The following is a 25,253-nucleotide window of genomic DNA, read 5'->3' as shown; positions in this document are numbered from 1 at the left end:
ACATCGCCTAGACATTCAGATTGGTCGATTGCTGCACGTGATTTCCGGGTTCATAGTTCAAATTAAACTGAGACATCACGAGAGGGCGCAATAACGTATTCGTCAAACGTGTCGGAAAGAGTGTAGTAGCCGGACGCACCTTCTTTGGTTTTGTGTAAGTCTATGGAGGGTCGAGTGCATATTCAGAGTATTTAATAACAATACAGGAAGTGTTTCTCAGACCCAGATTCGTGTCTTTTCAACATTGAGTAAAATATGATGAAAAGGGTGGCGTCGGAATAAGGCCCAAAAAAAAGTCTCCTGTTTCTGGTATGCGCGCGCGTCGCCGTAACCATGCGCGTCGGCAAAATGAAAAAGTTTTTTTTTTTTCAATGATAGATGATGTCTCAAAACCACCAAACTCACTGATTTGACTGGAATTCTGCTGCTGCACGATTTGAACGTGTTTTTAGATGGGGTGACGATCGAGAAAAAGCTTTATGTGGCCTCTCTGGACTCTCATATAATTGCGCTAAAGTTTAGTCGGGCACCATTTGCAGTCATCAGCCGACATTTGAAGCAAAAAAATCGGGTAAAAAAAAAAAAAAGACGCATCGCCGCACCACTTTTTGGGCAAGCTCCATACCAGAAACTGGAGACTTATTTGTTTTGGCCTAATGGAACATGCTTCCATTATCTATGCACAAGATGGAAACTGCATGTTTGAAACAATCAATAATTGTTATTGTCCTTTTAAACAGGATATTTTATTCGCGGGTATTCACTTTCCACAGATCTAGGTGTTCATTTCTGTATATACATATGCAGTTACAAATAAATCACCAGCGTGTAGTTTAAGGATTGGGAAACGGATTGCCTCCAGAATTAGATCAACAAAGTCAACCTCCATTGTATTGTACATTTTTATTCTTATGGGGCTACTCATTCCATTCTTTTTCTCCTATAATCAATCCAAATTGGGCTACCTGTACTTTACCAAAAAAATTTTTTTTTTTCTTGAATAAATTGTCCTTAGATGGAATAGACAATTATTAGTTATTTATAAAAGATAAAGCGTATAATACTAACTACGGTCGAGTAAAATAATTTATTTTTACAGTTTCAGCTATACCTTCAGGCATTTTCACGTTCTTTGAGCCGTCCATGTAAAATAAATTAGTACTCGAGCGTCTCAATGAATTTTATGACAATTAGTTGCTCTTCAGATCAGCATTCACTCGTGACAGAGGATATTCCAGTATTAGTATTACATGTATACAAAAATATACATGAAGTTGGAATCATTTGTCCCAAAACATGGCTGGACAATTCTCATCTTTGCCCTATGGAAAAAAATGTGACTTGAGTTAGCCTAACTTTGTTTTGCATAATTTTCTGTAAGTCTCGGTCTTGTAGAAAGGCTACGTCCAACTTCCACTTATTTCACGATCGTAAATTTAAATTTTTACAAAAAAATATTTTTCAGATTCGAAAAGGCAATTAAAATGAAAATACAGCTGTAGGCCTATATCCCGATGTTTTATTGAATATTGAATCATATTTTTATTTAAAAATAAAAGGGGAAAAAAAGTGACGGAAAATTAAATTTAATTCATCAATTTGTATGTATAGGATAAAAGGATACTGGGGGTATACCCCTCTGCCCCAAATCGTGCTGGGTATATGCAGATGTTGTAACGAACCAAAGGTAGTTGTCATGCAATGGAATTTGGCTCATACACACTGTAAGGTCAAGTGTTTACATTGTTGCCATGTATCATATTAGTTACATCTACAGTAAAATTGCATAAGAATGGCAATGATAAAATTAACTATTTACATACATGTTAAAAGCGGAGCAGTTTGAAATTATTAGCAAATACCACTTTTATACACACACCAAGTAGCATGACGAAGGATATTGCAGTCTTTGGTTTATCATCTGAAAATATGTACCAAAACATTTCGTCATCATGACCTCATCAGCGGTCACGTGAAATCAATTTAAAGTAATTTTTATACTCCTGTAACTATCGAATTAATAAAATGATTGCTTTCAAACCTAATAGCTATATAGACAGGGAAGTATTATATATGAAAACTGATTGTGTGTAACTTAACAGTATCTTAAAATATAAAGGTCTAGTCATATATCGTGAAATCTGTCCAACCGTTTTGGCCTCAATCTTGCATATCTAGATACAGTCTCAAGTTGTTTATATTTTTGAAGTAATTAACATTAAGAGTCCAGCAGTTTCCTGATAACAAACAAAGAATAATGTTCGAAACGTCGAGTCAAACCAACTGGTTCTTCTCAGAACCACACAACTCACTAATTATCAACCAAATAGGGTTATAAATAGGGTTATGAGTATGAAGCGACATTGAAACATAAAACAATATTGCTTAACATTACCATGCACTATACTGTTATGACGTCATGCATATTTAATTAGACAATTTTGTAGCAATTAAGTCAGCAGTGTGATCATGGGTGTCGCCAGGATTTTTTCGGGGGGGGGGGGGCAAAGCACATTTCTCCCTCCCCCCCAATTCCTAAACTTTTTCAACATATTCTCAATATATAATTTTTCCGAGCGTGGACAGGGGAACGTTTACCTTACCCCCATCAAACTAACAACAATACTGATTCGCAACTCTTTTTTCTTTTCCCTCCCCCCCCCCCTCTCCGGGGGGGGGGGGGGGGAAGGAAAAAGAAAAAAAGAGTTTTTGCGTGTTTTTTTTAGGGGGGGGGGGTGGAGGCATATTGCATTGCAGTGTACTGAAGTTGTGTCACATGAAATGTGACGGTCATGTGACCCTTCTTCCAATGTTACTGGAAGTGCAAATATTCAAGAAAATATACATTTTAAAAGTGACAGTCTTTTAATAAATCATTCAATCATTTTGTACCGTCCAATAGACAATGAAAAACATTTTGGGAACAGCTTCGTGGTTGTTATTTTACAAACCTAATTTATCTTTTACCATGCTGAACAGCGACAACAGAAACGCTGCAAATTCCCGAACGGCTGTACAGGTTTCACTTCTGTCAGCTGAAGAATTGTCTGTGGAAACACAAGATTCAGCTGTATTGGTAAATATAGTGTCACATATGAATGACATCAGATTACATTTCTTTGGGATTTAATGGGAGTATTATGAAGGGATGAAAGGGAGGGGGCGTGGAGTGGACATATATTCCAATGTACGATAAAGCTACAGTTATATTTACAGTTAAACAGGTGTTTGCTGATCCTAGAGGGTCAGGCTAGTGTCTTGTCTTTTTCACTTACCTCATTATCTGACTCACTAGCTGACTCACTATCACGTGTGAGTCGGAGAGTGCGATCGTATAGGATCACCTCATAGAACCCAATGAATTGGCTAAATGCGACCCATTGTGTAGACCAAATGCATGGAAAGACTTCATATGGATAGCCATTCTGAATCAGTTGAAGAGTATTCTGTGCACTCCGAGACCAGCTTTACTAGCTTGGCCTTGTCTTGTTTTCGTCTTATAAAAGTGATATTATATTACACTGTGATAATAGTTTCATCATTTTTTCAACTGTCTTTCTCTTTTTTAACGATTATGAACTGAAATATTACGATTCACGAAATTATTTTTACTTGGGAGGATTTCGACAACAACAACACCTCTCCTTTCTGTCCAGCTTGCCATCGTAATGGCCCGTTCTTTCGTTTCGTGCGTGGAACCATCAGTTCCATCTGTAAGTAAATTGCAGAGGTCACGTCACAGGTCATAGGTCACACTGACTGCATCATGGCCTCCATCTCTCTTAGTTTGTCAACGGTCACATTTCTTTTTCCTCACTTTTTAAAGATACTTATATAAAGGGAGGAGAGTAGAATAGCTCCTCGTTCTTTTTCAACAAAATTTACAAAATAATTTCTCGAGGATTTGAGGGGTGTGATTTTGAAGATGCAGGGGGTATGGAACATGAAACCATTATTTACAAAAATGTGCTGTAGCAACATGAAGCCAACATCTAATCTGCACTGTATGTGTAATCTCTTGAAATATGGGCGGTTTAAAAGTGTTGTCATTTACTGTTGAATGCTAGCAAAATCAGAAGGAGGCTGATGTGTTCGTTTTGCGAATTGGCCTGCTGTCGACATGACATCACAGCTGACATGGGAAGGGGACATGAGTTAGAAGATTGTCCTGAAATATTAAAAGGTTATAAACTAAGAATTTAGTGAAAAGCATGCAGCCTTTATAGCACATTCCACCGCAACATCTGCAAAATCAGCTACAGTAGCAATAACTCGACAGTTGAAGTACCATGCTACAACACCTTACTCATGTACAATGTATTATTTTTTTTTACTTGTTACCTCGGTTTTGCATACCACTCTCCGCATCTTCATTTCTGATGCCCCTCTTCACCAATATGACAATGCCTAAAACAATGAGTGGACATACTACAGGAACGACATACGGCAGAGCCGAGCCATTTGGAAGCTTAGCTGGCGATAGAACTAAGGAATTGTAAGGTGCCATGCCTAGTGAAAGGAAGAACATGAAAATGCTGATTGAGGCACACTGTTAAAAATGTCCCGTAAATTTACAGACTCTGTAAAGTGAAATATTCCGTATTTTCGCCGTATTTTTACGGAATTTCCGTAAATGGAAATATTAATTATGCTAATTAGCGTGATTACAATCAACCACATTTGTCCAAACACCTAAACATAGGCCTAATATAGTACATCTAACTTACATATTGTTATTTAACCCACAACCGTGTACGCATGTCCAAACTCATGTTAAGGTTCTGTTTATTTTACGGAATAAAAAAACTTTTCCGGAAATTTTGCTGCCAGCAAAAAATAGCGTTCCGTATTCCTGCAGCAACATTTCCGGAAAAGTTTTCTTTCACTCCGTGAAAAGAAACAGACCCTTAACATAAGTTTGGACATGTGTACACGGTTGTGGGTGAAATAACAAAATGTTATTGGATGTACTATAACTGTTTGGGCCGATGTGGTTGATTGTAATCACGCTAATTAGCGACTATTTTGTTGTGACATCAACACCATGTCAAGAGGTTGAACCAGGGGAGATTCCACAGACATGTAGTTTCATTCCGAACAAAATAGTCGCGAGTCATGCAATGGGGATGTTTGAGATTTTTTCAATAACATTATTAACCAAGAAGGGATGTAGTTTTCATACATTTAAGAGTATCAGTTGCAGAAGACATGTACCTAATAAAAATTAATTTCATGGACACTTTTAACTTTCATTGGGACAATATTGCCATACTTTTTTGTGATATTCTAGTTCTATGTCCTGAATTCACCTCCAATGGAACCACTTTGCTGTGAAGTTATTTCGTCACTATGATTACCGCTGGTCGCACTCTCCATTGTTGAGCCGAAAACTATCAACACATGTTAATTTCAATGGTGAAACAGAGTCTGAAGGTTTCATAACAAAACTAAACGATGACTGAATAAGTTGGCATCGAATAATGTGCCCATGCAGATGACCTTGTTCAGGTGGATTTCTTTGTGACAGAAACATAGCACGAAGAAAGCCCCAAACCTAATTGAAGATTGAAGTATTAAAGATAAGGCCCTAGATGCAGACAGAGCTTTGAGCCCTGCAAGGAATTGACTAAAGTTTGCAATAACAGGCAATTAATGAACAAGCGCGTTGGTCTTTGAATTACCTGTCTCAATGACGTCATAATATGCAGAAGACAGACCCGGCTGATCCATAAAAACATGACACCAGACACGTCTGGTTGGCATGTCTAATGTGTTCAAAACCAACGAGCCACCATCGGTGACGATGTAATCGCCACGGTAGTCATCCGATACCATGGTTTCCCCGTCGGCGAACTTCACACCGATGATGCTGGTATCCATGGTCTCCCCGTTGCCAAGGGACCAGTAGACTGTGGCGGGCTGTTGACGCATGCGCAATACAGGACAGGCCATCTCGTGTGTTTGTTTTCCTCCAAGAATGAGACTAGTTTTGACTACGACTTGTGAATCGTCCACAATTGGAAAGTTGGAACCTGTGGGAAATATAAAAGAATATACCTCTGTATAAACAGGAAGTTCGCAGTGACCAACTGGGGGAGGGGTGGTTTTACATAATCTACACGGTAACAGTCCCCCCCCCCCCTTTTTTTTTTGTTCGCTGAAAATCTCATAGACCGTAATTCCATGAAGACAAATCAAAAGGTTTCAGAGCCACTTAAAGGAAACAAATCAAGGGGGTGTTCTGTTTTCCTTGATAACCCTTTAAGGAAATTAAAGAAATATGATGTTGGGAAAACTGTGGAGATAATAGTTCCCAGTAAAAACAAAGCGATCAGGAAGAACGCTAACAGCTTCACGTTTGACACTGGGTGGGATTCGAACCAAGATCCAACAGCCTGGAAAAGAGGCTTGCCATCATAGAAACCACTGTGTAATTAATTAACAGTTATGGCAATTCAAACATGAAGATGCCTCACCTATTACAGTAACTCCCAGTGTTCCCGTTGCACTCGGCGGCACAAAGCATTAGTAGTCTCCACCATCAGTCGTTTGAACTTGGTTTAATACCAACCCGTGCAAACAGGACATCCAGTAATGACGACTCGAAATAAAGTTAGTGCCAACTGATGGGTTAGCAAATCGGGCTATAAGTTGGCCTTCTTTGAACCACAAGACCAAACTCACGGACTCCCCTTCCCTGTAGCTTGGACACTGAATGGGATGAGTCCGGTTCCGGTGTACGTAGACTTCACCTGCTGTAAGTTCCATGGCCTCTTTAAAGCTCGGGACATCAGCTCAATAAAAATAAATTCAAACATTTCTAAAATGGATGCAACATTAACAACAGGAGCTTAGTGTAAGAGAAGATTTTGACATTAGTGCTATCATTTTAATGTTCTGATAATATAGCGACTTACTCGATTTCATCAATTCATTTGGAAGATGTTTATTTTTTATTGATAAGTATAATTCTTGCTGAATATTAAAACATGGGGGAATTGCAGTTGGTGACAATTCTTTACTTATTTTGTTTATTCATATCTTCTCATTGATGCGACTAATGTCAAAATCTCCTCTTACACGAAGCTCCTGTTGTTGCAAAGTGTAAAACTTGGTTAACAGGCAAACAATGACTCGTTTACCTTAACGTAATTGGGGAGAATGCACTTGGACACACAATGTGAAAACATCTTTAAAAGTATCATGATGATAACCAGGTGAATAATGTAAATTTTTAGCTATAAGGGCCCTAATCCCAATAAATTGTCTCCAATCAATAACAAGTAATGCAAATAAATTATGTACTTACTCAGGACAGTGACAGAAATAGACTGCCTCCTCTGTAACGCAGTAGCGCTGGGGACAACACTGCAAACATAATCCCCCTGATCTTGTAAGTCGACGTGACTTATGATCAAATCATGCGAGTGGGACATCCGATATCAAGCACTCGAAGCATAACTACGGCCAACTTTAGGATGGGTATATCGGGCGAGATGTTGTTCCCCTTTGAACCAGAACACCAGGCTCACTCGTTCACCCTTTATGTAGCTGGGGCACCGGATGTGTTGAGTCTGACCTCTGTGTATGATGACCTCGTTCGGCGAGAGGTAAGTCGGTAATTTGACATTTCGAGCTGCAATATAAATTGAAGTTAGAAAATTATATACAAGGGCCTATATTTATCCGATACTTACATCAGTTACATCGGTGTTGTCAATTATTTAACTTAATGATGTTCACAATGGCATTATGGAGTTTAAATCTAAAATTCAAACTACACTAGTCCCAGACCGGGCCAGCTGATAATTCCTGTATGCACCACACTGATCTACTAAACTCACTCTCACTTGTGAGCCGGGCAGTGCTATGGTATAGAATGAGTCTATTTCGCCACTGAATGGGCTAAATCCGACCGAAGTGCAGAAAAGACAGTGAATAGGCATGTCGAATCTTTTGAATATAATTTGTTGGCCCTGGTACAAGCTTTCATAGCCAAGTTGTGTGGTCTTGCTTTCTTTTTCCACTGAGCAACCAATTCATGTTATAAAGTTTCTCAGCACATAAACTCGATGATCGCAGGATAGTTTTGCGCAGTACAATCACTACATTACCTTGTTTGTATACATATAGAACGGAACATTGTATTTCATTTATATCATTTCAGAATAAAGTTGTGTTGAATCCATATTAGGTGGCAAGATGTTTGGGATCCACATTGGAACTTGAAAGGTTGCATAGGTTTCTCCAAGTCCATATCAAATATACTGCTACTCATGCCTTTTCCTCAGCCCACAACAAAATTGATAAACTAACCGTCATGAAAGATTATTTGCAAAATACAAATAGCAACAATATTAATGTAGTGTTATTTTGCCGTGAAGCAAAGGGGTATAGGTTTCAATAAAACTGGAACGAAAACATACACACTGACTCTTCTATGTGATTTACTTGTCGAGCTGATCTATTCTGCTTCTGTCTACCGAAAATCATGCCTAAACTTCTCTCGTGTTTCCACATATCATTCTGCAACCCGTTTTTTCCTGTTGCGCGTACTCTTTTCCCGCGCCTCAAATGTATACATTGTAATCATTTATTGTCTAGCGTATGACTAGCGTGCACGTTTCAGTGCACCCTGGCGACCTCGGCGGGTCTGCCCAGATACGGATACTTTTTATAGGTCTTGTCTGGTAAAAAAAAAAACCCACAAGCAAAAGGACAAAGTAGAATGACGGTTACATGTATAAGAAAACAGCTCGCAGGCAATCAATCTATTGAACTATGCACCTCCAAACATCACGTGACGTTTGCATCAAATAAACTAGGCCTTTTTGTATTGTGGTCCCGGAAAAACTGGCGCCCATTAATACTGCGCCACATCACTGGTTTTGACTCAGTTATATTTGGGACGTTCTGCCCGGTCATGGCAGTACATACTGTACGTCAGGAAATAACGTGAGGACTAATTTTCTCAGATGGTTCTACATAATTGGTTACATGCCTCTCTGTGGATGTGCACACACGATGAAATCTGGAACCTCGTTGCCTCGTTGCCTCCGCGTGAGAGCGTTACATTCAACGGATCTGAGTCTGTGGCAGGTATGTCTCATTTTGTTGTGACGTGTGGATGAGACGCACATAACTGTGGAGGCCTGTTGGTCGCTTACGGAATAATGACTGCACATGTTGAATACTGCTCGTTTGCATGGAACACTTATAAAATACGTCAACAAATACATGTATGATTAGGCCATATTACTTGTGTGCACGTGCTACTAATAGTTTTACATATATCAGTATAAAGATTTCTGTTGCAAAACACTGTAATAGAAATTTTTCAATACAGCAAATCCATATAAATGCATGTATTTATAACGCAAACATCATGAATGAGTCGGTAAATGACAATGAGTGATATGGAATTGCACAGGTTGAATAATGTTGGTGTGCATGAGCCACTGATCATTTAAGATGTGTCAATAAATGCCTGGCTGTTGCAACAGACTGCTTACCACTGTAGGAACCATTCAACATATTGGATATGAAGAGCGCAAGGATTTTGAATTAGACGATATGAAAATGACTGAAGTGAATTGTCAGGTTGAGTACTGCTAGGATGTGCACGTGACACACTATTTATTAGGTTATCAACAAAAACATGTCTTTTTCAAGAGACTAAAATATTAGCATTGTAGAACTTGTTAAATATTCAAAACATTAATTCCTCCATTTCTATGTAGCCTATTTATAACGCACAAATCTGGAATAGCCCATTCATCATGAACCAGGGTGGCGCAACGACAAAAAAAATTGTACGGCGGAATAACATGGCTACCATCCAAATAAGTGTAAAATCATTAAGCATTACTAACATACATAAGTCTGCGAAGGCCACCGAATGAAAAAAAAAGGCAATTGGACAATTGGCTGATATGTGCAAAAGCATCTTTATCATGAAAAATATGTTATGCAGTTTTATACAAACGCGGAAGTATAAAACGTTCAAGTAGAAGACACGTCGTGATCGTCATATACTTATTTCATACTTAATATGTTAACTTGACCCACGCCTCCTCCAAAGGGGAAACGGGATATACATACATACATACATACATATAGGCATTTTTATAGCGCCCCACAAAGATCGGAGCGCTTTACAAAAGCTGACAAATTAATTAAAGATACAAACAAAAAATGCATTGATACAGATACAAACAACTATACAAGCAAAATAACATATGGCATGATTAAACAAATAAATGGGTTTTGAGTCTATTTTTGAAGAGCTGAAGTGTGTTGGCTTCCCGGATGTGCTACTATGAACTGCACGTGCTACTGATAATATTAGATATGTCAATAGAAACCCGACTGTTGCCACAGACTGAAGTGAACATTATTTAATATGCTACATACTAAACTCCGTTGCCCAAAGCAAAAGTCTTGAAAAATCATAAATAAAATGAGCAGATAACCATTACCCAGAATTAGTATGTGGCAAGTTACCGCGACATAATTGTTTTTTTCTGAGGAATTACCTTTGTGGTGTTTGTTGACTTCTTCATTTTTGACAACGTATATATTCAATATGTACCATCGTTATCCTTACTATAAACCTAATTCACCATGTATTAAAAAAAAACCTCACACTAATGCCCTAAAAATAGTACGATGAGAAAGGAAAAGTTGGTATTTGCTATTAATGTGCGAACATATCTTTAATATACATTGTAACTGTATAACGGTGCAAATATTTACTTTTATACCTTTGAGATTAGTAAACAAAATTTCATGAAAATGCGGCTTACAAATGCAGAACCAAACAAAATAAATGAAAGACGAAACAAACAAATACATTACAGAAACCAAATGTGGTTTAGGGACCAGGAAAGGGAATTTAATGTAATTACTGTTAGTCGGCATTCGTAAGAATCCGTTCAACAAAAACACTTCTTTTAGTGACATATTAAACTCACAGCTTAATTCATTGTGCTGCAGCTCCTCACTATATTAATGAAACATTTCTGAAGTTTGAATGGAAAATTATGGTTGACTTTTACTTCATACAAATAAAATACATGAAACATAAACGGCTACATCTTGACGGAAGACACAATACCCAAACGCGGCATGACTTAAGGACGAGAGTCCACTGCAATAGCAGGGTTGTCTGGGACAGCATCGAGGTCACCTAAAATGTGGAACAAAATTGTTGTAAATGAAGTCACTTGTGAGCGGGAGCCATCACCTTTGCACGTCAACAGAAATCAGCTGTCTATTAATTTGCAATATGTTTAGTTCGTCATAATGTTTTTCTTTTCTTTTCTGGCATAACATTGGAAGTGGGCTTATAATAAAGCTAGTCACTTGCGGGGGGGGGGGGGTATATATTTAAATACGAACAAGAATCGTTACCTTTTTCGATAATAGCAAGGGATGTTCCATTTTCTACCCGGTGGGGTTTGGTGTACCCGTGCTTCTTCTTGAATGCGGCAAACTTCATCTTCTTGCATACGAGGATGGTTATCAATATACCTCCTACCAGAATGGCTAAGGCACTGATGAGTGCAATGATTAAGGCAATGGGTGAGTTTCCCTGCTCAGTTTCATTGTGTTCAGTCCCTGTATAAAAAAACAACAACGAATAAACACAATGAGTGGCTCACACATGTACAAGCAAGACTAAAGACAAGCCTAGTAAAGTCGGTCCCAGACCAGTCATATCACAAGTGATAGTCTGTGAGACAGGTACAAAAAGGCACTAGGTTGTGCAGGGAGCACAAAATTCAATCCAGTGATTCAGACTGGCTTTTAAAAGTATTTTCTGTTTTTTCGTCCATACTATGGTATCACGGGATAATCCTTTACAATGTCACTCTCCGGCTCCGTCTGCAACTAGTTTAAGCTCAAGTGGCAGTCGGGGAGTTAGTCAGTCGGGGAGTCAGTCAGACAGTCAGTCAGTCAGTGAAATTGGTACAACGAGGACCCTATATGGCCGGCCATCTCGGACCATCAGCCACACCCAAACCGATTTTTTTTTTCTCAAAAAGCAATGCCCTATCCCTTTGCCTCCCCGGATCTCATGCACTGATGAGGCATGAACCCATTTCAACTTCTTTAGATTCTCATTTCAGGGACATTCATGTACCTTTAGCCGTCTAATGCTAAGTGTTTACAAAGGCAAATCCAAGAATTTGGAACGGAACGGGATATCAACTTTTCAAGAAATTAAATCTGTGCCCAATGGCAAGTGCTAGCAACCACCGTTAACCACTGTTTCCAATTTTGTTGATATTGACAACCTAAAAAAAGATTAAAGGTTTCTTACAAGTGACGTTGACTGATTTCGCAATGGAAGAATAAGCGATGGACAGTCCGGACGCCTCACAGGTGAATGTGCATCTGAAGGTGGTATTCCCTGAGATTGTCAACTCCTGTGACTGGTTGAATGTCTCCGAGCCAGGGTCGAAGACAGGGTATGCCTTTGAAAAAAACAGGGGTCCGTCACCCGCCTCACACTCGGAGAGGGACCAAGACAGGTTTGCCATGGGGTAGAGGTTGGCAACGGAACAATTCAAGCTCGTAATCTGGTCGATTTCGATGGAGCATTCGACTTCAGATTTGTCACAGCCGGAAATGTACGGGAACTCTTGCTGAGTCGTAACTGAAAAAGTAAATGAATTTATATGGTATTGGAATGGAATGGTATTGGAATGTTTTATACAGTGGATCCATCATGCAAGGGAAATTCTGAATGAACCACTTCAAAACACACTGGAACCTACGACCTAGCTCTTGCTTTCTGGTGCCCACCGAGCTTGCGGGATCGGTTGGCTGGTTCGAATCTAATGTACATGTACATGTAGCAGCGGATACCGCAATTAAACTATTCATAAGATGAATTTGTGCCGCAGTAATGTATATTATATAATTGTTATTCCCTTCAGGGACGTATAATATGCATAAGCTTTAATGAGCTATGATGTCACCACTTCATTCGTATACAGCCAATTTCAGCCCATGGTGGTTTGGGAAGTAATGAATAATCATATAGCGATCAAGCGGTGACTTGACTTGTCCGCATGCATGTTCCGTAGGCCTAAACAGACTTGAGGATTAGCCAATCAGCATGCAGTATCGTGAAGAGTTGCACGCACGCGCGCGGCCAAAGTTTTTTTAGGGGAGGGGGGGGGGTTGCGAATATTGCATGTCATAAAGTATGTGCATTTCATTCAAATTTGGTTTGAACATTCATTATCTCGACCGCAACTGCTGTACAGTTACTCTATGAATGAACTACGAATATGGCGAATGACATGCAAATAGACCGCTTCTGAAGGTCACCTGGAACGACTCGGCCGACGTAAAAGATTGTATATGAATTATTCATGACCATTGTGAATTGGATGACTACGTGTATACAGTTTTTTCCCCCCACAAACAGAAATATTAATTTTGCACAGCAAGCAGACACACTAAATTCACATGGGAGTACCGTTCAGCACCCTTTTTTTTGGGACTTGTGGTTTTATTTAAGTCGAGGGTATGTGTAGTGTGGTGTGTATTCCAACGCTGCTGGATTGTATGGAGGATGACTATATACTTCTTACAATGACAATTCCAAAAGTTTGATGGGGAAAAAAAAGAATTGTTTTTTAAGCATCCTTCTATATTTGTTTCAGTCTTCATTGTTTTGAATTTTAAAAAAAGGGAAACACAAGCAGATTTCACGGCACTGTGATGCTTCTTACCTTTTCCAGTCACGTCGATATACCCAGTGGACAGGCCGTGGTCTATCTTGAAAACGTTACACCAGTAGCGGTTTTCAGCGCCTTTTAGTGAGTTCACGACGAGATTCCTTTTCTCATTGATGTTGTAGCGTCCTTTGTAGGCATCAGCAACCAGGGTTTCCCCATCGGAGAATACTGCACCGATGATGTTTGTGTAATTCGCCTTTCCAACACCCAATGTCCAGTACACTGTATCATGGCCGGAAATGTCCAGTGCGGTTGTAACGGGACAATTAATGATGTGCATCTGTCCTCGTGGGAGCAACAGGCTTTCGTTTGATAGACGCAGAGCATCAGGAAATACAGGAAACGTTGTGTCTGCATGTGAGAGGAAGAAAAAAAAAGATCTCCTGAAGACAGAAAACATATGCTCGCAGTTTGTCGCAAACATGTAGGGATTTCACTGACGAATCTTGCTGCTGTCGTGCTGCTGCTGTCGTTGTTGTTGTTGCTGGGTGTTTTTGTTTTTTTTTTGGGGGGGGGGAGTGTTCAAGTCCAAGGTTTTTCAATGGGTTGCTAGAATGTGTAGGCTACATCAACAGAGCCTTTATTATTTCTTCTTTTTTGGGGGTCCCCCCTCAAAAGAATAAAGGCTAGCAGGGGTGTATCCAGATGATTTTGCAGGCAGGCGTGCTGAAATGTAGACCAGTTTTTCTGCGGACACTTTAGCCTCCGAAAAATAAAGGGGGGGGGGGTTCTTACCGCATTTTCAATGGGAAGCGCTGATAAAGTCTGACAATCACGCTCACTATAATTATTAACTAATAGTGTACACATTCCCTCTTCTCACAACTATTTTTTTTTATTGGGGGGGTTGAGACAATTCGCATGTGATCTTTGCATGTCAAATTCAAAAATTGGCTAATGCCATTTTTTAATGGATTTTTTTTTGGGGGGGGGGGGTCACAGCCCCGCCAGCCCCCCTCCCCCCGGACCGCCCCTTATCATGGGACCAAACAAAGGCCCGTAGGCCAAGCAATGATTCACGACGAGGGAGGAGCGTTTTATCAAACATGAACGGAGATGATCAAAATGCATAATGAAGTATGTAAGCCAAACCGACCACCTTAACCACAAGGAACAGATTTTTAACACATTACGTTAAAATAACAAATTTACGTCTAAGTGACAATTTAAACTTACACAAGACAGAAACTTCAAACCGAAATGTCAATCCACTGGGACTAACTTGACAGTGGTAGACCCCTGCGTCACTCAGATGTGCATTTTCAATGATGAGGTCATGTGAGGAGGGCATCATCGCATAGTGGTCGCTTCCAGTGTAGTTGGTGCCATATCCCGGACGGGAATAACGCGCGACCAGCGTAGGATACCACTTCCCCTCACGTAGGACTTCCCTGGTCCACTCAAAAGCATAATATTGGTCATCTTCTCTCAGAATTGGGCAGCGTATATGCTGAGTTAAATCTCGTTGTAGAAACACCTCATTTGGGGTGAGGTACATCGCCTGCTTCGGACCTGCGACAAAATAATCAGAAATATAAACTGCACCTCAAACACTAACATCCATAGTTCAGTAAAAGCGTTTCGAAGTCCCTACTTGAATGAAAACACGTGAAGGTTTCAAAATCGTCAAAATACCAACATTCCATTGAATTGAGACACCACTCACAGTAAGTGTGACCAGTCGTCGGACCTCTTCAGAATGATTTCATAGTAACAAATGAATACCGATAGTGGTATTTGGAGAGCAAATAATTTGACAAGGCCGAGGAAAAGCGACATGTTGACTAATTACCGTTTAAAACCCTTCACGTGCAGGCAGGTGTTTCAATCTCACTTTCCGATCAACTATGTATTACTGTGAAATTTTTCGTTCAGGAAAAAAACTGCTGTTCCAATTACTGGATCCAGAGGGGTACGTACTTTGTCCCGCAAAGTTAATCATTGGCTTGACCAATCTAGTTCAGTCAGGGCTACTTTTTGAGAATTTTCTTTTGATTTTTTGGATTCAATTAACTAGTTTATCAACGCTGGATTTAAAATGTCATAGCATGTGACCGACTCAAAGGTGCTTTTTAGTTCTGGAAGTAGACATGCCTCTGCTGTTTATTTAAAGGCTCCTTCCTCTTTAACGAATCTTGCCCTGAGTAATCACCTATAAACAGACATCATACGGCAACACTATATTCAAACACTAAACTGTCTGATTTCCCTCTACTTGAAAATCGTACTGGTTTCAGAACGTCATAAATAGGATCAATTGGCCATTCGTGTAACTGTTGACTTTATACTTTCAAAACATTACAAATTCCCGGTAAATTTGCTCTCTGATTTTGAGCCCTTTTAGCTTCGAGTTTCACTGATCAGCGGCGCGGGAGCCGGTTACAAAAATGTGGCTGATATTTAATTCAAATCAAAGTAGGTAAAGACTATCAAATAATATTTAGATGGTTGGCGTAAGACAATTTGCCATATAATCACCAGAGCCCGATACCAGACCGATAAATGTGATTGTTAGCGGCACGGAAAGCGGTACAAATGTTCATAACTGCTGCTGCATAACTTACTAGCAAATTGCACCTCTTCTCGTTAATTACTACTTTTGTCATTTCTGTTTCTTTACGCAAAATCACTATGACAAATTCTGCTTTATCTCGTAATAATTTCTGGGAATCTTACTGACGCAACCGAAAACACTACACATGTTTTAAAAACATATAACCATCAGGTGCCCATTCCTATGAAGCCCGAATACTGTCCTCCACAAACTGCTCACACTGAACAAAACTAAAATAAAAACCGCTTGAGCCCCACCAGCAACCTGAAACTGAGTTGTACAGCTCTCCGCTCTCATTTTTTTTTACCAACATTTTTTCATCAAATATTTTTTTAATAACACAAATCATTAAAGACAGCCATAAATATTCACACGTTTAAAGGTCCGAAAGACGGGTGCAAAACTATGCAATCCTTATAAACTTTCAACGATTGTCAAACCGTTTTGGCGGGGGAGCGAGTTGTCACAGCGTGACTGGTCTGCAATTAAGAACAAACTAATTTTGTTGATTCATATATTCTTGTCAATCCAATCAGTGATAAGTTTGCAGCAGTTTGAATCATTTTCGTGTTCTAATCTTGACATTTACCGGGACACTTTTTCATATAATGTTTTAATGCCTCGCACACACAAAAAAACCAGAACAATTTCGTATAGGAATATTCACTTGTAGGCCTGTATCAATATACTCACCTGAGCCCGATGCCAAACCAATTAATGTGATTGTTAGCAGCACGGGGAGTGGCACAATGATGATCCTTACAAGTCCCATGGTTAACACACTGGGGAAAAAACTGAAGACACCCCAAAACGGATGTTCCTTTGTAAATAACTAGGTTTCAAGTTCGCGAATTCCTGGACCGCTCAGGCGTCGCTAACTTCCTTCCTTTTCCCCATTCTAATCTACGTAGGCCTAACCAAAGCGATGGAATAAAAAGTAATCTGGCTCCTTTTGAGCGAAAAAAAACCCACATTATCATCAGTGTATTATCGACACAGGGAACAAGACTGAAGTAGTGCCAGCATGGTAAAGGCAATAGAGAGAGCTTCCACTTTTTGTTTAGGTGGGCCCACGCATCTGTCAACGGAAAGGGAACTGATTTAACAAAGGGACATTAGTATTACACATTACGATTGAAAAAAAAATAAAGGGGACTTAATTATTGCCATTATGTTCATTAGAAAAAAATCGGATAGACAAATGACTTCCTGAATACATGTGTATGTGCTACTTTTTGTGGGAAAATATGAAATATACCTCACCTCACCTCACAAAAATGGTTGTTTCCACGATGCCATGGTTCATTTAGAGCGTAGGCTACATATCTTCAGCCGTCAAGCACGGAAATGAAAACATGCAGTGGGCAATTTATGATCGTCATATACCTACTAGGTTGATTTTGGACTCCAACCCCATTTATAGGGAAAAATGCTACGTTCATTGTATGATCATGATATGCATTAATTTGCAAAAGCTGTATTTTTTTGTTGTCATCCCTAGGCAAACACTGACTCAACAACTGACAGAAAAGAAACACGTACAGTCATGTATGTGGAAATATTAGGTATTTATTTTAAAAAAAATAATAGAACAATTTCTCTTAGGATTACAGTTAAGTTGGGAATGTAACTCTCAGAAGTTCCTTGAATTCACATAATTCAAAATCAATTCAACTGAAAAATCTCATTGTGAAATGACGGTTGGGCCTATAGAGTTTGAGGCGGCAGGGCAGGCACTAAATATATTGAACCCTGTACCTCCAGCCTCACGTGACATCTTTTTATTCCATTGTACTTGGCCACGAACAAAAATGGTGCCGCTCTCAATGCTCCGCCATATCACTGGCTTTGCCTGAATCATTAGCGGGCTTTCAGCAAGGACACGGCAATAAGTATAGCAGGCCATCGCCTGATGACAGACCAGACAGTTTCAAATGTTGGTTACAAGCATTTGTACTGATGTGTAGACACGATTCAAACTGCGGTTGCGTCGGCCCATCGTGATAGTGTGCGCTGCATTCAACGCAGACTGTGAGTATTTCTCATGTTGTTGTAACCATAGAGCTAGGCCTGTAGGTCAATCACTAACGATCACCGAACAAAATGTCTGAATGGACTGCACACGTAGAATAGTGCTAGTGTGCCTGTGGAAGTTGGAAGAATTGCCTTAACAGGAAATAAAATCTACCATGGCTTGATGGGCTCTGAGGAGCGTGCTAAAAATTGGTACAGTGTATATACCCTAAAAAAAACAAACATGGAATTTCACTTTAGAACGTAAACAAATACCTGCCTGTTACTTGTAACAGACTGCAAGATTATCATCGTATAATAAATGTTCGATATGCTTTATGTTAAATCCATCGCTATGTCTTTATGGCGCAAAATTCTTGAATGAATCGATAAATAAAAATGACTAAATATGGAATTGCACAGACTGAATACTGCTAGTGTGCATGTGCCACTGATAATTTAAAATACGACAATAAACACCTGTCTAGCTGTTGCAACAGGATATAGGATGCACTATTACCACTTTAGAAATCATTCATTATATTATATAATCCAATTATATGCCATGTAAGATTTTAACACGAGGATCTTGAATGAGCTGAATGGAATAGCACAAGTTGATTACTGTTATAGTGTATGTGCTGCTTGCCTACCGGTACTGCTTAGACACATCAATAAATGCCCGGGTTTTATTCAACAGACTACAATTTTACAGCACTCAGCTGTAGAAATTATTCAATGTACTAATTCCATTACTATGTAGCATATTCATAACACCAAAAACTTTATCGGTAATTAATAATAATAATAATATATACTCGTTCGTCATGAACTAGTGGCGCAACGACAGAAAGTGTACGGTGGAATAACCTATCGGTACCGGCTATCGTCTATATTTCCATTCAGTATTTACTTTCATAAGTCTATAAATGACTCAAAAAGAAAAAAAAATGACAACTCGCTGATTTGTGAAAAAAAATCGTTATATACTTAATGGGTGAGAAACATAATATTACATTGATATAAAATAGCAGAAATAGAACGTTCAAGTAAAAGACCGTCAGGATCATCCTGTTTGGCATACTAACGTTAATTTGACCCGCTCCTTGATCAAAAGGGGAAAATGATGATATGGACGTGCTACTCATATAATTTTTTTTTCTTTTAGGTACCTGCCTACTCAACTGTATTCTATATTCTACCTAATCACATTGCCAAAAACAAAAATCTTGAAAAGTAAATACAATTAGGCCTACTAGATAGCTATGAACAAAATACGTGTGTACGTGGCATTTTTCCGCGACAGAAATACGTTTGTTCAGTGAATGACCTCTGCGGTGGGGACCGTGCATTTTTATGACAATGTCAGGGTTGAATTTGTACTTAAATAACGTGTAAACTTCATTCACAAAATGCTTTCAAAAGATTACCACGAAAAAGAAGACGTTACTATTGGCTATTACATAAATATCTATAATATATTCTAAAGGTGCAAATATGTACTTCATATTCCTTTAAATATAACAACAAAAACAAGTTTTAATGTAATGTATTTTAATGTTTTTAGCACGAAAACCACTACACTTTCTTTTGTATACAATTCTATATAAATTACAATAAACCAAATCTAATCTAATCTAATTTATGCATGGAAAAACAGCTAACAAATGTATTACAAAGCAAAATAAATAAAATGAAATAAATACAAATACATAATAAAGAGCTTAAAGGGAAAATACAACATTTGCAAACATCAAAAAATAAAACTACCGAATCATTTTGAAATACCTTCCTGGACTGTTAGTGAATGACAGTGTAAAGCATCCTGTAAAATCATGGCACCTGGTACACTGTCATTTTCAAGAAAAGTGGTATTTTTGTATCAATTTCCAACGCTGATGGGCCGACCAGCGTTGGAAAAAAACTGGCTTTTTTCAAATACTGGCCCCAATTGACCATCGCACTTGTTTGCAATCGATTACACACCTATGAACGGGTACAAGCCAGCTAGACTGGTTCCATGACCTTACAATTCCCCCAATGTATGTAAACTGCTCTGTTTCTTCTTAAATGGAGTCAGGGACCAGACTACAGGAAAATTATGGTTTTTCTTGGTTTGTAAAGCATTTTGAACCCAAAACCTCAAAAAAGTCAGTGTAACTATATTTGCTATATATGTCCAACCCCCCAATTCCATCCATTTCTGAAAATTACAGCAAAAGCAGATGATGTATATTCCCTTTAAAGGAAATAAATATGGCTTAGGGACCAGTATAAAGGAATCTAATCTAATTACTCTAAGTCAGTAGCATGCGGATACATTCATTCAACAAACAAACAAAACATTTTATCAAGTAGCATATTTAATTCACCGCTTAATTCATTGTGCTGCTCCCCCTACTAGATAGGCATTTCAGTAGTCGCCTGGTTGATTTGGACCTCACACAAACAACATGAAACATATATAAGGCAACATCTTCACGGAAGACTCAATGGCCGAAGACACAAAGGTTCCGCTCCATCGGCAGCATTGTCATCGCGGTCATCTAAAATGTGGAACAAAATTGTTGTAAATGAAAATTTAAAAAATCAGAGAAAGGCATTAGTACATATCAGGAAATGTGATGGTCACTATAAGTGTGAGCTGTTGCAAGTTATAAACAGGCATCAGCTTTCTATAAATTTGTAATGTGTTTGGTTCTCGTATGGTATAGGCCGACTAATAGTTATTTCTGCGATTCCGTACACAGCTGCAGCTCCATAAAATTGGACCGTGCTATTTCCTGGCATCGCATTGGAAGTGGGTTGATAGTAAAGTTAGTCACATTCGGGGGAGGGGTATATCATAAAATAAAAACTGAATGTGTTACCTTTTTTGGAAGGAGAAACTCCATTTTCTTCCCCTTGGGGTTTGGTGTACCGGATGTGCCGGTTCTCTGTTCGTGTCCTTTTCTTCTTGCATACGACGATGATTATCGGTATAACTACCACAACCAGTACCAGAAGAGGGAGAGCAATGGCTAAGGCAATGCCGATTGGGTTTCCCTGCTCGATGACATTGTGTTCTTTCCCTGTTAAAAATAAACGAATAAACAAAATGAGAGGCTCACACATGTAAAAGAAAGACTAGGCAAGTCTAGTAAATCTGGTCCCAGACCAGTCACACATCACAAGTGACAGTCCCTGAGATAGGTACTTAAAGGTCATTAGGTTGTGCAGGGAGAACAACAATCTATTTAGTGATCCAGAGTGGCTTTTCATAGTAATTTTGGTCTTGGATTTCCTCCACATTTTGACGTTACAGGATAATCCTATACAATGGAACTCTCTGGCTCCGTCTGCAACTAGTTAAAGCACAAGTGACGTCGGGGAGTCAGTCAGTCAGTCAGTCAGTCAGTGAAATGGGTACAAAGAGGACCCTATATGGCTGGCCATCTCAGACCATCAGCAACATCCAAACCGAATCTTCCTTTTCTTTCTCAAAAAACAATGCCCTATCCCTTTGCCTCCCCGGATCTCATGCACTGATGAAGCATGAACCCATTTCAGCTTCTTTAGATTCTCATTTCAGGGACATGCATGTACCTTTAGCCGTCCATTGCCAAGTGTTTACAAAGGTAAATCCAAGAATTTGGAACGGCACGGGATATCAACTTTTCAAGAAATTACATCTGTGCCCTGTGGCAAGTGCTGGCAACCATTGTCAACCACTGTTTCCAATTGTGTTGATATTGACAATCTAATAAAAAGATAAAAGGTTTCTTACAAGTGACGTTGACTGATTTCGCAATGGAAGAATTAGCGATGGACAGTCCGGACGCCTCACAGGTGAATGTGCATCTGAAGGTGGTGTTCCCTGAGATTGTCAACTCCTGTGACTGGTTGAATGTCTCCGAGCCAGGGTCGAAGACGGAGGACGTGTTGGTAAGAAACGGGGGTCTGTCACCCGCCTCACACCCGGAGAGGGACCAAGACAGGTTGGCCATTGGGTAGAGGTTGGCAACGGAACAATTCAAGCTTGTAATCTGGTCGACTTCGATGGAGCATTCGACTTCAGATTTGTCACAGCCGGAAATGTACGGGAACTCTTGCTGAGTCGTAACTGAAAAAATAAATGAATTTATATGGTATTGGAATGGAATGGTATTGGAATGTTTTATAAAGTGGATCCATCATGCAAGGGAAATTCTGAATGAACCACTTCAACACACACTGGAACCTACGACCTAGCTCTTGCTTTCTGGTGCCCACCGAGCTTGCGGGATCGGTTGGCTGGTTCGAATCTTATGTACATGTACATGTAGCAGCGGATACCGCAATTAAACTATTCATAAGATGAATTTGTGCCGCAGTAATGTATATTATATAATTGTTATTCCCTTCAGGGACGTATAATATGCATAAGCTTTAATGAGCTATGATGTCATCACTTCATTCGTATACAGCCAATTTCAGCGCATGGTGGTTTGGGAAGTAAGTAATAATCATATAGCGATCACGCGGTGACTTGACTTGTCCGCATGCATGTTCCGTAGGCCTAAACAGACTCGAGGATCAGCCAATCAGCATACAGTACCGTGAAGAGTTGCACGCACGCCCGCGGCCTAAGTTTTTTTTAGGGGGGGGGGTGCGAATATTGCATGTCATACAGTATGTGTGCATTTCATTCAAATTTGGTTTGAATATTCATTAACTCGACCGCAACTGCTGTACAGTTACTCTATGAATGAACTACGAATATGGCGAATGACATGCAAATAGACCGCTTCTGAAGGTCACCTGGAACGACTCGGCCGACGCAAAAGAATGTATATGAATTATTCATGACCATTGTGATGGAGCTCAGTGTGCCGAAGTGCAAAACCAGGCGCGGTTCTACGGGGGGCTAGGGGGGGGGGGGGCTTTAGCCCCCCCCCCAAAAAAAAAATTGTGTATAGCCCCCCAAAAATAAATTCCGTAAAAAGAAATTGCATTAGCCAAAAGAAGAATTGTGATGTACATGCGAACGGTCTCCCCCTAAAGAAATAGTCGTGACAAGGTTGCATTAGTTAATATAGTGTGAATGATTTTAGGACTTTATTGGCGCTCCTCATTGAAAATATGGCATGACCGGACCCCCCCCCCCCCCTATTGATTTTCGGAGGCCTAAGTGTCTGGAGAAAATAACCGGTCTACATTTCAGCACGCCTCCCTGAAAAAAATTCTGGATCCACCCTGCTAGCCCCCCCCCAAAAAAAAAAAAAAATATTGGTTCTAGAACCGCGTCTGTGCAAAACATGTCATTTTGAATTGGATGACTACGTGTGTACAGTTTTTTTCCCCACAAACAGAAATATTAATTTTGCACAGCAAGCAGACACACTAAATTCACATGGGGGTACCGTTCAGCACCCTTTTTTGGGACTTGCGGTTTTATTTAAGTCGAGGGTATGTGTAGTGCGGAGTGTATTCCAACGCTGGTGGATTGTATGGAGGATGACTATTTACTTCTTACAATGACAATTCCAAAAGTTTGAAGGGAAAAAAAGAATTGTTTTCAAGCATCCGTCTATATTTTTTTCAGTCTTCATTGTTTTGAATTTAAAAAAAAAAGGGAAACACAAGCAGATTTCACGGCACTGTGATGCTTCTTACCTTTTCCAGTCACGTCGATATACCCAGTGGACAGGCCGTGGGGTATCTTGAAAACGTTACACCAGTAGCGGTTTTCAGCGCCTTCTAGTGAGTTCACGACTAGATTCCTTTCCTCATTGATGTTGTAGCGTCCTTGGTAGGCATCAGTAACCAGGGCTTCCCCATCGGAGAATACTGCACCGATGACGCTTGTGTAATTCTCCTTCCCAACATCCAATGTCCAGTACACTGTATCATGGCCGGAAATATCCAATGCGGTTGTAACGGGACAATTAATGATGTGCATTTGTCCTCGTGGGAGCATCAGACTTTCGTTTGATGGACGCAGAATATCATCAAATACAGGAAACGTTGTGTCTGCATGTGAGAGAAAGAAAAAACTCCTAAAAAGAAAAGTGATACTCACAGTTTGTCATAATGCATGTAGGTAGGCCTACTTCAGTGGCGAATTCGGGATTTGTATTTATTATTATAATTATTATTATTAAATTTTTATTTTTTTGGGAGGGAGACAGTGTTTAAGCCCATTTTTTAATGGGTACAGTGTTTACATCAAATACATTGTGAGACCAAAGGCCAATAGGCCTAGCAATGATTTAGGAGGAGGGTAGAGCTTTTATCAAAAATGAACGGGGATGATCAAAATGCATAATGATATAGATGTACATTGTATGTTAGCCAAACAGGCCCTAAACGCACAATCACACATAGAACATATGTTTTGAACACATACTGTTGGAATAACTTAAATTTACGTCAAAATTATATTAAAGCTCACCCAAGACAGAAACTTCAAACCGAAATTCCTTCCCACTTGGACCACAGTGGTATACTCCTTCGTCACTCAATTTTGTATTTTTGATGATGAGGTCATGTGAGGAGGGCATCAGCCCATAGTGATCGCTGATGGTGTAGTTGGTGCCGGATTCTGGGCTCGAAAAGCGGGCGACCAGCGTTGGATGCCAATCCCCCTCACGTAGAACATCCCTGGTCCACTCAAATTGGTCATCTTCTCTCGGAACTGGGCAGCGTATGTGCTGAGTTAAATCTCGTTGTAGAAGAAACACCTCATTGCTGAGGTACATCGCCTGCTTCGGACCTGCGACATAATGATCAGAAATATCAACTGCACCTCAAACACCAACATCCATAGTCCAGTAAAAGCGATTCGACGTCCCTACTTGAATAAAAAAATAATTGGGGGGGGGGGGAAAGGGATACCAACATTCCTAAATTTCCCCGATGCCGAAATTAGGAAATGGGGGGGGGGGGGGCAGGGAAGGGGAGGGGGGGCGGAA

At 39.7% G+C, this 25,253-nt stretch overlaps 1 protein-coding gene and 1 pseudogene across 1 annotated transcript; both read right to left on the bottom strand.

Moving 5' to 3' along the window:
- Window positions 1-4,330: 4,330 nt before the first annotated feature.
- LOC119728403 lies at window positions 4,331-15,286 on the bottom strand (annotated as a pseudogene).
- Window positions 15,287-20,554: 5,268 nt separating this feature from the next.
- On the bottom strand, window positions 20,555-25,044 carry LOC119741055. Its single transcript, XM_038216718.1, has 5 exons — window positions 24,734-25,044; window positions 23,956-24,312; window positions 22,088-22,423; window positions 21,192-21,392; window positions 20,555-20,867 (listed from the first exon to the last, which is right to left on the bottom strand). The coding sequence occupies exons 1-5, from the start codon at window positions 25,038-25,040 to the stop codon at window positions 20,800-20,802; spliced, it is 1,269 nt and encodes a 422-aa protein (XP_038072646.1). The 5' UTR covers window positions 25,041-25,044; the 3' UTR covers window positions 20,555-20,799.
- Between the last annotated feature and the right edge of the window lie 209 nt (window positions 25,045-25,253).

This window comes from Patiria miniata, unplaced genomic scaffold, assembly GCF_015706575.1.
Source record: "Patiria miniata isolate m_02_andy unplaced genomic scaffold, ASM1570657v1 HiC_scaffold_1, whole genome shotgun sequence".
Lineage (NCBI taxonomy): Eukaryota > Metazoa > Echinodermata > Asteroidea > Valvatida > Asterinidae > Patiria > Patiria miniata.
Note: the sequence above shows the minus strand (reverse complement) of the source record. Positions and strands in the feature narration are given on the sequence as shown.

What these genes read in the sequence shown, in the direction of transcription:
- LOC119741055 (XM_038216718.1), bottom strand. Translation starts at nt 25,040, where the DNA reads ATGTACCTCAGCAATGAGGTGTTTCTTCTACAACGAGATTTAACTCAG. An exon ending in GAAATCAGTCAACGTCACTT is followed by an intron (nt 21,393 to 22,087) that starts GTAAGAAACCTT and finishes TATTTTTAACAG; the next exon opens with GGAAAGAACACAATGTCATC. An exon ending in AGTTTCTCCTTCCAAAAAAG is followed by an intron (nt 20,868 to 21,191) that starts GTAACACATTCA and finishes TCCACATTTTAG; the next exon opens with ATGACCGCGATGACAATGCT.